The 16,717-nt window shown below is 31.7% G+C and overlaps 1 protein-coding gene across 1 annotated transcript in view; it reads left to right on the plus strand.

Annotated features, from left to right (window-relative positions):
- TMF1 (TATA element modulatory factor 1) overlaps positions 1 to 12,008 on the plus strand; it is a gene marked incomplete at both ends in the record, with an annotated part of 28,748 nt that extends 16,740 nt beyond the window's left edge. The window contains 9 exons of the mRNA XM_084248255.1: positions 2,062 to 2,154; positions 2,837 to 2,993; positions 5,804 to 5,996; positions 6,823 to 6,892; positions 7,120 to 7,212; positions 7,963 to 8,064; positions 8,323 to 8,475; positions 10,594 to 10,719; positions 11,865 to 12,008. Of these exons, the coding sequence (XP_084104381.1) occupies positions 2,062 to 2,154; positions 2,837 to 2,993; positions 5,804 to 5,996; positions 6,823 to 6,892; positions 7,120 to 7,212; positions 7,963 to 8,064; positions 8,323 to 8,475; positions 10,594 to 10,719; positions 11,865 to 12,008 (1,131 nt within the window). The remainder of the gene's footprint in view (positions 1 to 2,061; positions 2,155 to 2,836; positions 2,994 to 5,803; positions 5,997 to 6,822; positions 6,893 to 7,119; positions 7,213 to 7,962; positions 8,065 to 8,322; positions 8,476 to 10,593; positions 10,720 to 11,864) is intronic.
- Between the last annotated feature and the right edge of the window lie 4,709 nt (positions 12,009 to 16,717).

The raw sequence follows: 16,717 nt of genomic DNA on the forward strand, positions 1-16,717 counted from the left end.
TTAAGTCATTTGCCTGTGAATATCTAATTGTGTCAGCACCATTTGTTGAAAAGATTGTTCTGTCCTCATTGGTTGCAGTGTACTTTTGATTTGATGTTACGTGGGTATGTAAATAATTTATGTGATTCCCAAGTGAAAACTATATAACAAACATAAAGACAACATTTACTTCTAATTTACTCCTCCCATTTCCTTTTTTTTGCCTATGGATAACCATTTTATTAGTGTTCTTTTTTTTTTTTTCAGTGTTTGTGCTTGTAAATTCAAGAAAATAAGCATAGTGATATATTTATTTACATACTTTTACACATATTTATTTGTATTTCATTCCTTATCCTTATTAGATAAAATAGTTTACTCTATTTTACTCCATATTAATATTTTACTCTTTACACTGTTTTACAACAGTGTAAAGAAAATATCCTGATCATTGCTCCATAATAAACATAGACCTTTTTAAAAATTCCTCTTCATAGTTTTATATTTTGTCATTGTGTGACATTGTTAAATCACTCAGTTCTTAATGATAGATGTTTGGATTGTATCCAATATTATAAAATAATGCCATGGCCCATCTACCCTTTTTGATTCTACCTTTCTATCACTGGGATAGACAAAATATTTATATTTTAAATTAAAAGTACATTAGAACAATAATAAACAAAGCTTGGGACAATGGGTGGTAGAGAACTATATAAAGCCGTAATTCATAAAATCATCTCCTTTTACCAGTACTATTAATTTGTGTATTACCTTCTTATCTCCATGTATATATTCTTTTAATTGATATACATATTCTTTTATAGTTTTTTCATTTACAGTTAAATAATAGATTTTTACACTTTTTACATTCATCATAATTTTTAATAGATATATTCATTTTTTACCAACATTTGCAAAAATAAATTACAACTATGGTTATTCAGAATAGTCTAGCTAACAGTATAGGAACATTGCATATTTACAGACCTGCTTCCATAGAGGAAATTCCCAGGACTAGAGTGACCAAGGAGCAAAAGGATACAAAAAATTCTATGATTTTTTTAATCATATTTCCCTAATGTTTTCCAGAAAGTCTCTATAGCAGTTTACAAAATGTGTTGCTATATATGAGAATAGCATCTTGTTTTAAACAGCTCATAATAACTCCTATCATTTTCAGCCCTATGTAGTCAACATTTATAGATGCACCATCTCTTCTCCTATATTGTATGGCAATGACTGTGCTTTGTGCATGTTTATTTGTTGTTTTTTTTGCCTAACATAGTGCTTTCTTCAGTAGGTATGAATTGGAAAGTTTGGAATTGCTTGATGGATGGAATATGAGATAATTATATGTAAACGCTCATTAATAAAGAGTATTATACATCAACATAACACAAAATCTATAGTTAGCAAGAAGAATGGAACAGGAGGGGATAATGCTAAACAAAATAAGTCAAAAGAAAGGTGTCCCAGATGGTTTCACTTGTGGAATATAGAGAAACAAAACAAAGGGTCAGACAGATTCAAATGAATAAAAAAAAAATCCTGATGATAGAATCCAGCTTACCAGAGTGGGAGGGAAGGCTAGAGAGCAGAGTGTGGAGAGGGCCCAGTGCACATTGATGCAGGACTATGGGTGCCTTCATGGTGGGTGTCATGTGGTAATATACATATGAAGAACTGTGAACCTATACTTCTGAAGCATATACAGCATTGTAAATTAGTGTTACTTCAATTTAAGGAAAAGAGAATCTTTACAAATGCAGATAGCAGAAAGAAACGAGACTTGTGACTTTATATTTCTAGGTTGCTCCAGGATACCAAAATACCTCCAAGTAAAGTAAGATATGCAAAATTGCCATCATATATATAAATATATGTAAATAACCTGAAAGAAAATGGAAGGACTTTAGTATCTTAAAAATGTGTGGTAACATACCCATTCAATAAAGATTTATGTCACTTTAAGGAAAAGAAATAAATATTATGAAAAATTGCTACCAAAATGTTTTATATAAAAATGATAATGTTTTGATATCATTGGTGATTGTAAGTATGTTGGTTTTCCTCATGCAGGTGGGTGACCTTAGACTGGCACTGCAGCGTGCAGAGCAAACAGCTGCTAGGAAAGAGGATTATTTACGCCATGAGATCAGTGAACTCCAGCAGGTATTGTCAGTTTTCCTAAACACATATTCAAAATGTGTTTTCCTAAAAATAAAAGGTGATTCAGTGGGGTAATGTTCATGGGGTTGGAAGGATTCTATCGTACTTTTCATTTGCTGTTTTTGTGGCTTATGTAAATAAAATCAGAGTAGGAATTTAAAAATACATGAAAACCCCTCATTTTGTTTTACAGAAAACAATTTTATTATTCTGGATTTATTGTGCATTCAGTATTTTTTTTTCATTTGTAATAGCTGATTTATTAATTATTGTCAGTGTTTGATTACTGTGGAACAAATAATCAGTGTCCAGTTTTTGTGCCACTACTCTATTAATTTTGAATCAATGAACATGCATGGAAAGGGAGAGAAAAGTAACGAAGATTGATCTTTCAGTTTTTATAAATATTTAGAAATATTTGTGTGAGTAGGCAACTTCTGGGAGGTTTAGATGAGACTCTTTTTTACCCGAAGGCAATCAAAGACTATCTTAATCTTAGAAATGCATTGATTAGAAGCATTTATTTAGATATTTGATTATACAATTTAAGGATTGAATAATTAGAAAATAATTTTTTTTAATTCTATAATGGAGAAATAATTTTTTCCAGAAATCTCAAAATTTGTTAGTGTTTCAGTGTTTTTATTGCTGTCAGTTGTAGTGACTTAAGAAATTCTTGATTCAGAGACTCCAGGAAGCAGAGAATCGAAACCAAGAACTGAGTCAAAATGTTTCAACAACAACAAGACCATTGCTTCGACAGATAGAAAACTTGCAAGCAACTCTAGGGTCGCAGACGTCATCATGGGAGAAGTTAGAGAAGAATCTTTCTGATAGGCTTGGTAATTACTTTAGTTCTTATGTTCTTTGTAAAAGCCCTTCCATCTTGTTTGTGGAATTAGAATAAGGGTATGAAATTGAAATTCACTTGATCTGGTGGTTATATTTTATGTCCAACTTGTAGATTTTTAGCTCTTCTCTTTTACATTTATTTTCTATTATCAAATCCACTCTTTCAAACCATTTGTTTTCCCTTACACAGTGTATCAGACACAGTCTGAAATATGTCCATGTCATTCATCCATATTAACAGACTAATGTACTGCTAAATCTGACCTTTTTCTTGCTTGTGATAATGTAGGTGGTAGACAGATATTGTTCTAGTCAGTGACAGAACTCCAGGAGCAAGGATAGGTCTCAAGAAGATCAAGATCAGAACCTGGTAGACAGATGCCACAGAGTCTTAAGAAATCGTATTCATATTCTGCCTCTTTATAGAAATATCTTAGATTGCCCTTCTGTGCTGTTAATAAAAAAATATTCTTCTAAGACGTTTATTACAGCACAGACAGGTAGTATATGTATGTATATACTGGATGTCCTAGAAGCCAGCAAATTTGTGTGTCCCTTCTTTGCCTAAAGCTAAATAGAATTAGAGAGACGTCATGGTATAGTGATAGGTTTTTTGAACTGGAGTCTACGCTTCCTCCAGGATATGTAGTATTATGCTGGAATATAGGCAAAGCCACAGGACAAACATACTATATGATGCTATTCATAGGAGCATAGATGCAGTATCAAACAGAATATAAAATGCAAAATAGAGGTATTATTAGGTCTTCAGTGGGACAACAAATATGAGATTTCTTGCCTTGCTTATATCTTAGAATCTTATTCATTACTTTTTATTAAAAATTAAAATTTTGTATTGTTACAAGAAATGATGCAGAGAGAGCTCTAGCACACTTTGCCAATGTCCCCAAATGTTAACATTTTGCAATGTTATAATCTATTATAGTGATATAATCTATTGATTCTATTCAGATTTCCCGAGTATTACTGCTACTTCTTTGCTGTATGTATTATGTTCTGTGCAACTTTATCTTTTGTCAAGGTTCTTGTATCTATCACAACAGTCAAGATAATGAAAAGTTCCAGCACCACAAAGATTCCTCCTCTTGCCCTTTTAAAACCATACTTAACACTCTCTCGGACTTCCCCCTCTGTTCCAGATCTTTGACTACCCCTAATATGTCCTGTTTCTAATGTTTTGGCATTTTAAAATGTCATATAAATAGGATTGTATAGTATGTGACATTTTGAGATCAACATTTTTGCTGTTGTTCAGCATAATTCCCTGGAAGTTATTACATGTATCAATGATATAGTCTTGCTATTATTGGTCAGTGGTTTCTCATGTATGTATGTTCCACAGGGTACCACCATCTACCTGATGAAGTGTGTCTAGACTAATTCTAGATTTTGGCTGTATGCATCAAGCTATGAACATTCATGTACAGGTCTTAGTGAGGACATAGTTTTCATTACTTTGAATAAATGCCCAACTTTGCAATTTGCTATTGGATAGTTACATATTCAGTTTCTTAAAATGTAAACTGCTTTTCCACAGTGGCTCTATGTATGAAAACAACCTAATTTTTCCAGCATTTGATGTTGTCTGTTTGTTTTTTTGGTTTTTTTTAGTCATTCAGACAAGTGCATAGTGATATTTCATTATGGGTTTAATCTGCATTTCCCGATGATTAACAATGTTGCATAAACATCATTTCATGTACTTACATCCTATTTGTACATCTTCTTTGGTGAAATAACTATTAATGTCTTTTGTTGCTTTTCTATTGGGTTGTTTGTATTTTCACTGTTGAATTTTGAAAGTTCTTTCTATATTCTAGACAATAATCTTAGGTATGTGGTTTGCATTTATTTCCACAAATAAATAGCTTGTGTTTTATTCTATCATATAGAAAATTTAAAGTTTTGAATAAATTCAGTTTACTGATTTTTCTTTTTATGGCTCATGCTTTTAGTGTCAATCCTAACTATTCTGCTTATCCCTAGATCCTGAATATTCTCCAGTGTTTTTTCCTAAATGCTATATAGTTTTGTTTTGCTCTTAAATTTATGATCCATTCTGAATTAATTTTCATGTATGATGTGAAGTTTAACTTGGGGTTCATGTTTGATTTCTGTTTTGTCTGTGGAGGCCAAAGCGCTCCAGTACCATTTATTGACCCACTACTCTTAATTCATGCCTCCAATTTCAAATTAAAATACTTTGGGGGAGAAATACTAAAGCAGGTATAAATTAAGATTGATTCTTCTGTCTCTGTAGGCAGTCCTGCATTAGGCAATAAATAGTCATCTGTTTTAAGTGTTGCTACTTTTATCTGAAGAATATGAAAACACAAATACAAAAGAATTTATATACCTCTATGTTCATAGCAGCATTACTTATAATAACAAGGTTTGGAATCAGCCTAAATGCCCAACGATGGAGAAAGGGATAAAGAAATTATGGTACATGTATTCAGTGGAATACTACTCAGTATTATAAACATGACATAGTGCCTTTTTGGGGACAAATATAAATGAATTTTGAGATGGCAATGCTTAGTGAAGTAAATCAGAAAGCAAAATACAATTGCCACATGCTTTTACTCATTTATGAAATACAGATTAAAAAAAAACAAACGGGAAAACAACAAAAATAACTTTAGATCTAGGGTTGAGGTGTTCCCCAAATTATGTAGTTTTATAAACAAATGGCAACTCAAGAAAATTTGATATTAAATTTTTTTTGTCAGAATACATTTGGTATCTTGTAATTTTCCTTTTTTAATTGTACAAACAGGTGAATCCCAGACCTTGTTGGCAGCAGCAGTTGAAAGAGAACGTGCAGCTACAGAAGAACTCCTTGCCAACAAAATTCAGATGTCTTCCATGGAGTCACAGAATTCTCTTTTAAGACAGGAAAACAGTAGATTTCAGGCTCAATTAGAATCAGAGAAAAATAGGCTTAGAAAACTGGAGGATGAAAATAATAGGTGAGTATGTTTCTTGAATATTATTTTTGGCAGTCTCATGACATTTTAAAATATGTTGGCTTTTAGCTTCATAGCACTGAAAACTGAAAGTAATTGCTTTTAGTGTTTAAAGTCAGAGTCATTAGCAGTAGAAGCTATAGCAAGATTATAACTGGAATACATTGAACCTCACATAGGCTATTGAAATTGTGTGACATATGTATACATTTGTATTTTCCAGCTTTAGTTAGCTTTTTACAAGAATCTGTAATCACAGAGTAGCTTAAAGACCACACATTGAAGTTATTTTTGTATTACATGGGTTTTAGCAGTGTTCTGATCTTTCTAAATAATAGTTTGGATTCTTTGGAAATCACAGGCTATAAAATCCCTCTATCTGAAATTATATTAAGGTTGTGATTTATGTGTCTGAGTTCTTTCTTGAAAATTTTACTTTTGAAAAAAGTAGTCAAGTAAAAATGATTTGTAAAGTAAAGTATATGAACTTTTGCAGACATTTTTATAGACTTCCCTAACAAGGCTTTGTAGAGTATGAATATATTATAGGATGGTTATATTCAAAATTATTTTTGAATTTTTGAATTCAAAATGAAATCTTAACTCAGAGCACCAATAAATAAAATGCACAAAAGTAGAGCTTTCTTCACTTGTAGTTAATTTATGAGTAAAACTCAAGACATCTGGAAAATACTGTGGAAAAATCACTGATAGCAAGCTGGTAGTAAAAAATGACCACTAAATATGTAACTGGAGTTAATAGAGTAGTGAATTTTTAATAGTGTACTGTTGTCTTTTTTGATTTGTGTAATCCCTTCTGGCTTAATAGGTACCAGGTTGAATTAGAAACCCTAAAAGGTGAATATGTAAGAACACTTGAGGAGACAAAGAAAGAAAAGGTATTTCTCTTAGTGTTCACTCTCTCGTAGGGCTTCCATTCGGGAATGATTGGGGATGGTCATGAACAAAGAGATGACAAACAAAATGGGTGTTGTTGCTACTTTTGGGTTGTGATCTTTAGTAGTAAAACAAGGAGGAGTATACACCTTACTTTTGAGATTGGCTTATTATGATAGTGTGCACTGGTGTTACGGAAGTTTTCTAAAGCTACCTCTCTTTCTATTAGATAATGTTGAATAGTCAGCTAGAAATGGAGAAAATGAAAGTTGAACAAGAAAGGAAGAAGGCCGTTTTCACTCAAGAAGCAATAAAAGAAAAGGTAATGAACTTTCTAAGTTTTTTTTTTTTTTAATGTTTTGGTTTTGGTATAAGCACTTAGTAACTACTGTATTAATCATTAATTGGTTTGTAATTTTAGCTCTGCTTTATAAAGACCATTACTGATGTCTAATATCAATAGAATGATGAATTCTAACAGCATCCTGCTCAGAGTGGATCTAGAATAATCTGCCTTACCCAAAGAGATTGTGATTTCTAGTGTTTGTCATTTTTTAGATGAATTTTATTGTCTTTCGCAAAACTCATGCACCTCATTGACTAATATGCACCTTGAAGTAAATCTGGTTCACTTTTTTTTTCCTGATTAATGAAAGTAAGTTTTCTAAAGTGAGTTTTCTGTATTTAAATAATTGGATTATACTTGGTAGTTAGCATTACATATTAAAACCACTTATTTGTAAATTAGATTACCTTTTGAATTTATTTGGAATTTTAAAAAATATATGAAAATTAAATGGATTTTCAGAAACTATATATTTTGTAAAATTCATATGTAATCTTACTCTAAGGAACTAAGCTAAATTGGTGGAATATTATATAACATGAAGCAGTTCACATAGTTGTGAAACAAAACATTCTTATGCCATTAAAAATAAGCCAGATTATGTTATTTTAATATAAATGGGTCCTCAGATAATTTGACAACATCTGTGTGTTTAAATTAGCAAATATTGTGCCTTTGATAAGATTTCAGAAATGACATCTGTATTATGAATTTTTTCCTCCTGAGGATCGGAAGCCATTTTCTGTTTCTAGCACTCCCACAATGTCTCGCTCAAGTTCAATAAGTGGAGTTGACATGGCAGGGCTACAAACATCTTTCCTGTCTCAGGTAATATTTTATTTCTTACATGTGCTTAATTCCTAAACTGAATAATGATAAGGGGAATATGCAGATAACAGTTTGACTTTCACTATGACCTTCCATTTTATAGCCAGTTCATTAAATATTTGTTAAAGATAATTGCAATAAGAAAATAGAGAAGAGTTTTCTGCTTCTGAGGAAGTCACAGATATTTTAAAGGAATAATTGACAGAATCTTAAAATAGAACACAATCTATAATAACTGTATGTGCTTTATTCACATAGGATGAACCTCATGATCACTCATTTGGATCAATGTCTCTATCAGCAAATGGCAGCAATCTTTATGAAGCTGTAAGGATGGGAGCAGGATCAAGCATTATTGAAAATCTGCAGTCTCAGCTAAAGCTAAAGGAAGGAGAAATTACTCATTTACAGGTATTGAAAAAATTAAGTGTTCTATGGCAATAAATGAAATTTTCTTTAAAGATTAATTTATTTATACATACAAGAACTGGGGTACAGGCCAGAGGTGTGGGGATGAAAGGATTCACCAGAGACAGAGTGGGAAACAGAACAGGCAGATTGACTGAAATACACTGCCGAGGGGAGCAGTAGGTGAGCCAGGAGAACTCTGCTGTGCCATGTGGGTTGCTCCCTGGCTGGGGATGGAACGCGTGCTTCAGTGCTGTGAATAGCTTCATAGGTTGCGTCTTAACCCTTTGCGCCACGAAGGAGGCCCAATAAGTGAAAATTTGATGCCCAGTAAATAGAATTCCTCATTTCCTCCTGAATTCTGAGCAAATAGAGAAATAAAATGAAATAGTGACATGTGAAGCCCAAAAATATATTATATATATTAACAGTCAAGGGTAGTTGGGGAAATTAGCCTCAGATGAGAGCCAAATGAATCTGTTAACTGCCAGAAGTAGGGAGATTTACTTACTCTCTCAGAAAATGCTGGCCTGTAGTTGGCTTCCAAGTGAGTGTAGCCTGCCCAGGCAAGAATGGTAGGCATCCAGGACCAGCGAGCTCCTTGCTGGCAGGTTTTTCCAAATTGAAAAAAAAGGAAAGCTACTGAGCTGAGCATGCTCATTTTACTTCTCTTAGAATTAGCACTTAAGTCAGTTGCTGCTTCTTCCCTTGAGAGGATGAGTTAAGGTGATGAGAGCAGTTAGAACTGTAACATTTCCCATGTGAAAGGAAACAAGAATAGGGAGGAAGCATCCTCCCCTTTCATCTCCTCTTCAAACACTTACTGCAGGAAGAAATGTGAAAGTGTTTTTTACCTGTTTTCAGTGTTAAGCTTGATGCATTCAAAAGTAAAACTTTTTTCTTCTGTTCCCATTATAAGATTTTAGTTGGTTGAAAATATGACTCTATTAAAGATGTTCTTGAATTGGGGGCCTCCCTGGTGGCACAAGGTGTTAAGTGTCAGCACTGCGAAGCTGTCCACAGCCACTGCAAGACAAGCTCGATCCCTGGCCGGCCAGAGAGCAACCCACATGGCACAGCAGACCTCTTCAGTCTTGCCCGCTGCTTCCCTCAGCAGTGTATTTCAATCAGTCTGCCCCTTCTGCTCCCCATTCTGTCTCTGGTTAATCCTCTCAACCTCCCCACACCTCTGGCCTGTACCCCAGCTCTTATATGCATGAATAAATAAATCTTTAAAAAAAAAAAGATGTTCTTGAATTGGAAACAAATGTATTGCGTAATTTTAATACCTGGCTTGTTTGTGTGGCCCGGCAAGCTATGCTTGAGCATAGTAATTAAATTCTTTGTAGTTGATTTTACAGTGCAAAATTCTGCACATTGCAAAGGGCTTTGTAGTGATGATAGATTTTATCAATGCAATCTACACAGTTGGGACTACATTAAAGTGTTTTTAGAGGTCTCACCAGTGGCACAGTGGGTTCAGCGCTGTGAAGCTGCAGCTCTGTGAAGCTGTCCACAGCCTCTGCATCGCTGATTTGATTCCCTGCCGGCCAGGGAGATTCCCACATGGCATGGCAGACCTCTCCTGCCTCATCTGCTGCTCCCCTCAGCAGAGTACTTCAGTCCTCCTGCCTGTTCTGCTCCCTCCCTGCTCTGTCTCTGGTGAATTCTCTCACCCGGTACCCCAGTGCTTGCATAAATAAATAAATCTTAAAAAAAAATAAAAGTGTTTTTCTTTCTCTGGGTTTTTGTAGTAATTCAGAATAACTGAAATGTGTGTTATTTCCTTAATTTAGGGAAAAATATAGGGCTGTATATTTCAAACAGATGACTGGATTTTCTTTAGTTCTTTATCTTTTTTATAAGTAACTCCTATAAATAGAATGCCTCTGAGGAAATTTGAGACCTGTTTTGTTTTTTGGATTTTTTTTTGCTGTTATTTTCTTTTACTTAAGACAGAGTTAGCTCATGGTAATATATTGATGTATCTATTTCTTTAAAAATAATTTCTTCAAAATAATAATTCCTTAAAAATTTCCTCAAGAATCAAATTTTTATATTAGTGAGAGTATTAAGCAAGGCATGTTTTGATTTAAATTACTTTTTGGTAATGTTTCTCAGCTAGAAATCAGCAATCTAGAAAAAACTCGCTCAATAATGGCTGAAGAACTTGTTAAATTAACAAATCAAAATGATGAACTTGAAGAGAAGGTGAAAGAGATACCTAAACTTCGAACTCAGCTAAGAGTAAGTATTCTTATTACTCAGCATTCAAAAAAGATAAACACATGCAATTTGCAGCAACATGGATGGCGCTGGAAGGGATCATGCTCAGCGAAATAAGCCAAAAAGAAAAATACCGGATGGTCTCACTCATAGCAGGAATCTAGAAAACTTAAATAAGGGACCAGGAAAATGAATAACTATAAGAAAGTGAAAATCAAAATCAACAAAAAACTATGAACCAGAGACACTTTTAGGGGGGCGGGGGCGGGAGGGGAGGGATTGGGGTCAGAATGGGGGGGCTGCAATTGTATGGGGAATATAAAAATAAAATCTATTATCTAAAAAAAAGAAAAAAAAAGAGTAAGTATTCTTCCGTTAAGGATGAGTCTAAGATATTTTAATCCTGTTATAGTCAATCTCATACTTTTAGTTTATATAAAATGCCTAAGTATATCTTAAGGATTTCTCTGAAAATTAAAGAGTTAATATTTGAGTAAAGAACTTTAAAGATGAATCTTTTATCTTGCTTATCATATTACACATTCAGATTATTTTTCACAATCATGTTTATTCCTAATATAGAAAAATAAATTTTTGGGGGGGCTCATTTATAGCATTGCAGTTTGCATGATCTTAGTAATATTGGGTTGTCAGAAAAGTCATGATGCATTTTTCTCGAAAAACAGAAAAAAATATGTCATTACTTTTTCCAACAACCTAATATTTTGTTCATGGATGTTGTATGCATCTTCATGATTGCATATATGATGCTGTGTGTGAGTCATTGTTAAGACATAAATGCAACTATATGTTCTTTGACTTTTGTTGTGTGGTAAGTGTAGGTAAATCATAATGAACCAGAGACAAAAATTTCATTAATTGTGCTTAAAATAATGGAAGGACAGCAGATACATTAAGCTATTAATGTGGATAATTGTTGATTTAGTGGGTTGATATGGTCAGATTGATAGTCATCTGGCCCAGTGTTCTCTCTTTCTTTTGAAATTTCTTTACTAGCTATTTATCCTAATAGGAGTGTTGAGTTTAATTTTTATGACTACATACCTTATTTTAAATTATAATGTGTTTCCCGGTGACTCATTTATGGCAATATAATAATATGTTCTGTACAATTATTTAAAAAATTACAAACATATATTTTGTAGGATTTGGATCAAAGATACAACACTATTCTGCAGATGTATGGTGAAAAAGCAGAAGAGGCAGAAGAACTTCGATTAGATCTTGAAGATGTAAAGAATATGTATAAGACGCAAATAGATGAACTTTTGAGACAAAGGCTCAGTTAAGCTTCTGGAAATTACATTCCCATCAATCTGAATGTAAACATTTACTATCTACATGTAGACTTCCAATAAATTCTTTTATAGAATTAGAAAGTAGAATTTACTGTAGAGAACAACAATTGAAGAAAAAAATTTTATAGTGTATAGTAATATTTGCAGTTAAATTATTTTGTGCAATATTTCAATTTTATTTTTAGAAACTATTCTTTAAAGATTTATTTTTTAAAGCATTTGTTTTTGTTTTTTGTCTTTAATAGCACAGAGATTTATTACTTTATCCTGTTATCAATATAGTTAGGGGTGGAGAATGGTGTTCATATATGTATTGTAGATAAATAACTAATTGTATCTATAATTTATATGTGTTTGTATATATTGAAAACCTTTAACAAGTGATATTAACATATTAAAACTTTGAAATCTTTCACACATAAGTCTTCATAATATCTAGTTACTGCTCATGAAAATGAATGTTAAATGTTCAAGTAAAAAAAATTATTAAACCTGTGATAAATTTTAAACTAAATTTTTTTTTTTAAATAGAAGTCATGCTGAAACACTGTGTAAAATTTAAAGGATGAGTAATTTGAACTTGAAAATTTTTGTGGTCTAAAAATTTATTTCACCCAGGTTCCACAATGGAGCCCAATTTGTTATTTACATAGAGAAAGCTGTAGCTATTAGAAGTTATCAGGCAGAATTGGGTAGTGGAAAAAATTTATTTACAATGATTTTGTGATACTGTCAGTAACATTTTGCTGACTTTTTACTACTCTATAAAATCAATTAAAAGTAATAAAATTATTAACATAGTTTTCTCTTTAAAATTGTCAGCATTTTTTAAAGTCTTATTTTGGGCACATTAAAAAATGAATGTTTGATATTACAAAATATCCATAACAAAATGGAGAAATTATAGGAGTTAATTTAAGTTTGTCTTTTTTTGTAATTCCGTATAATGTCAATTTTTCCTTGAACCATTATACATAAATATAGTATGAAATAGCTTTAAAAGTGTCTATTCCGTTTTCCAAATATTATTTTGTTCAAAAGTTAACCAGGCTGTTTTAGACATGTGAAATATTTTGATACATTTAATTCTGAATGTCATTAAGTTGCCCTTACTTGCAAATAAAATGTCTAATTTTTTTTTTTTTTTTAATTTTAAACATTAAAATTTAAGAGCATGGCCTCATGTAAGCCATGCTGAAAAACGTGGAATGCTTTTCAGGGCTATTCAAGTGACCTCATTTTTTTTTTTTTTTTTTAGATAGTATTTCTGTCATCAGATCTCTGATTTGTAGCTTTAATAAATATTCTTCCAAAATGAGCCAAATGAATAAAATTAATTTTCTACATCATAGTGGCAAAATGCAGTGTAATAGCTTTTTGTCTTTTTAATATTCAGGGGCTAACAGAATGACAAGACTAATAGCAATAAGAAATGTATAGAATTAGAAATATAGGAAACTTAAGTTGCAAAATTCTGTCAGTCATTTGAAAATAGAAATTTAGAAATAATAAAATTGTTCTTTCAGTATATTCATCAATGAGGAAAAGAACCCTTTCAGTTGTGGAAAAAGATTGAATAAAACTCCTATACTTTCAGTTTTATAGTATTGAACATTCTCTTATTTTTTTTTTAAACATTCTCTTTTCTTAATCCTTATTAGCAGTAAATAAAATCAGTTCAAGTTTAAATGTGTAAGTGTTTTCAATTTATTTTAAAAATGGTAAGCAGCTATACAAGTCTTTGTATTGCACCATATATTGTCCTTTATTCACAAATTAATAACTGATTTTCACATGATCTTAATTTGATTATTACACACTTACTCTCAGTATATTTGTGATTTCTTGTTAAGTAAATATGCTAAATTAGTTTTTGAGAAAATCTACAAGGTGGCAGAATACCTACTGAATATCTGTTGTATTTTGCTGTTTGTCATTGAAAATTTTCTATCCATATTCCAGAAAAAAAAAATTATCTTTTAATAGATAAGAAAATAGTTTGCAGTTTAATGTTTTCCATTCTTGAAAGAAAACAGATACAACGATTCCTAACAATTTCAAGAAAATAAAAAAGTAAAAAGAATGTTCAGGAAATTATTTTTCTCATGATCATTCAGTTCATGTTTGATTAATTGAATGTTTTGCTCAAATACTTACTAAAAGTATGAAATAAATAGTATTTAGAAAATAGCCACAAGAAAAAAGAAAAAGTGATATTTGATCCTTTTAAATAACTGTTTGCTTAGTAGGTATACATTTATGTTCCAGTATATCAAATTTTTTCATTTTTAAAAAGTTAACCTAATTTCCCCTATTTAAAACTGTACAACTTAAATTTTGTATTTTATAAAGGGCTAAGAGTATGATTCAAACAATAGATTAATATTTTAATTCTCAGTGAAAGATAATGTAAATTATAAGCATGGATCTGATTTGAATAAAGATTTTAAAATAATATTTCATTTTTAACATAATTTAGAGTCATCAGTAACAATGAAGACAGTGTTTTCTTTTGAAGATTATAAAAGATTGTCTTTTGTAACTTTAAAATTCACATTTTAAGAAAATGAGGATAAACCCAGATTTTTTGGGTTATGTAATAAGTAATATTAGTTATAGCCAAAAGTTTTTCCAAGGAAAATGTTTTTGGAAAACAATTCTAAGAATTTACTTATTGTATTGACTATAAGGGAAATTTGTGTCTTTTAAGAATCTTAAAAAGTATAAAGATATTTTTGTAAAAGTCTTATCACATTGCCATATTCAAATAATAACAGATAAAATAAATATCCTCTAATCCTAAGTTCATATTGCTGTATCATTGAACTTTGCAATTTGATGCTTTAAAGTAGTTTTAAGGTATCACCTTTATATATATCCATTTTACCACAATTGTGATATAGAGAATTAACTCTGGATGCTGTTCAGGTTTTATTACCTGCACTGCCCTGTCCTGAGCTAAATTTAGTATTCGGTATTCTCAGATAGTACTCAACAAGGTTAAATGGGTTATTCTATATTCAATTCCTTTCTTGGTTTTGCAGGTAGTAAGGGTGGAACAATGTGTATAGAGGTGTTCCTTTCAGTTTTGCACAATGCCCTACCCATATGGCTCTGGAAATTACCAACTCAGCTTTAAAAACACATTATGTTCAAAAATTTGCAATTATGTTGATAATAGATGCTTACTTTGTCCCAGGTACTGTATAAGGAATTCTAATAATAGGATCATAATTCTTTAATGACTGCTCTGAAATATATGTAGAAAGATCTGAAACCCAGTGTCTTTTTTTCAATGTTTGCTTGTCAAATGTGCTTTGCTAGTAAAGCCTGACCTGCACTGACATTGGGCTATTTGTAGTCTTTATCTTACTTAGTTCCTACTGAGATAAATGTACAAATACATTTGCTGCAGAAATATGTGAGATTATGGGGTGCTAACCCAGGGTTCAATGAGGGTGTTTGGTAACAAATCATGTGTGCTCCCTGTTCTATAAAACAAATTTTAGAGCACTTAAAGCCCAAAGATTTTGGAAAATGGATTTTAACTATACATGCGCGCGCTCACACACACAAACATACACACACACACAGATACTATCTTGTGTGTATAAATAATGTATTTTTGATATATATACTATATAATATTGATATATACTATCTTGTGTGTATATATATACTATCTTTTGTGTATATATACACATACTATATATAAATGGATTGATTATATATATATAAATGCACATACTATCTTCAATCAACCTCAGCATTGATGCCATTATTATCTTTATTTTTAAAATGAAGCAATGTTATGTAACTTGGTCAAGGTCATATAGCAAGTTAGTGACAAAGCTGAAATCATGGTTTGTGTAGGCTAGAACCAGTTCCTGTTCTGAATCATTACCTATGGTGCTACCTCACTTTCTGCTCTTCTATGAAATCATAAGCATATGTAGATCAACTGTAGCGTAAATCAACTTTAGTCAAAATCTGATCACTTTAAAACTTCAATACCTTTGAATTATGTTTTAAGGGGTTGGATTATCAATATACCTATATCTCTCTTTATTAGATAATTGATAGCATATTACAGAGAACTAGTACTATGTACTCTGTTGTTAGTTCATCATTTTGTTGGCGATGAGTTATCCAAAATGTCAGGATATGAACAGAAAACTTACAACACATCTAGAAAACTTGTAATTCAATGTAAAAATTTGAAATTTAAAGGAACAGATTATGAATTCCCACATGCTCATTAGCATATTCTCTTAACAGTGTCCAACAGTTCATGGCCCATTGTGTGTCATTCATGTGTTTCACTTGTGCTGGCTCCCAATGGACACTGATTATTTTGAAGCAAATTTCAGACATGGTTTGACTATCATTTAAGTATGGAATGTTTCTGCAGAAAGTAACCAATTATTTGACTGCTTATCATAATTCATATAGGAGAGACAGGAAAAAATGTGCTTGGTTCTTTTTTTAAGTTTTCACAATGAGAGTTTGTTCCCTTTTGTCATCATACAGAAACAATGAGTTTTTTGACTTTTGTATTTGGTGATTGGTTGGATCTTTTGATTATAATATTAAAATGTATTTTATGTTTCAATCCATTACAGTTACTTTTATTGATGACTTAAATTATCCAATCCTGCCCTGAGGAAGTCTTTCCAAATTGGTTCCTGAGTCCCGAGATG

Source organism: Talpa europaea (assembly GCF_964194135.1).
Source record: "Talpa europaea genome assembly, chromosome: 11".
NCBI classification, from domain to species: Eukaryota; Metazoa; Chordata; class Mammalia; order Eulipotyphla; family Talpidae; genus Talpa; species Talpa europaea.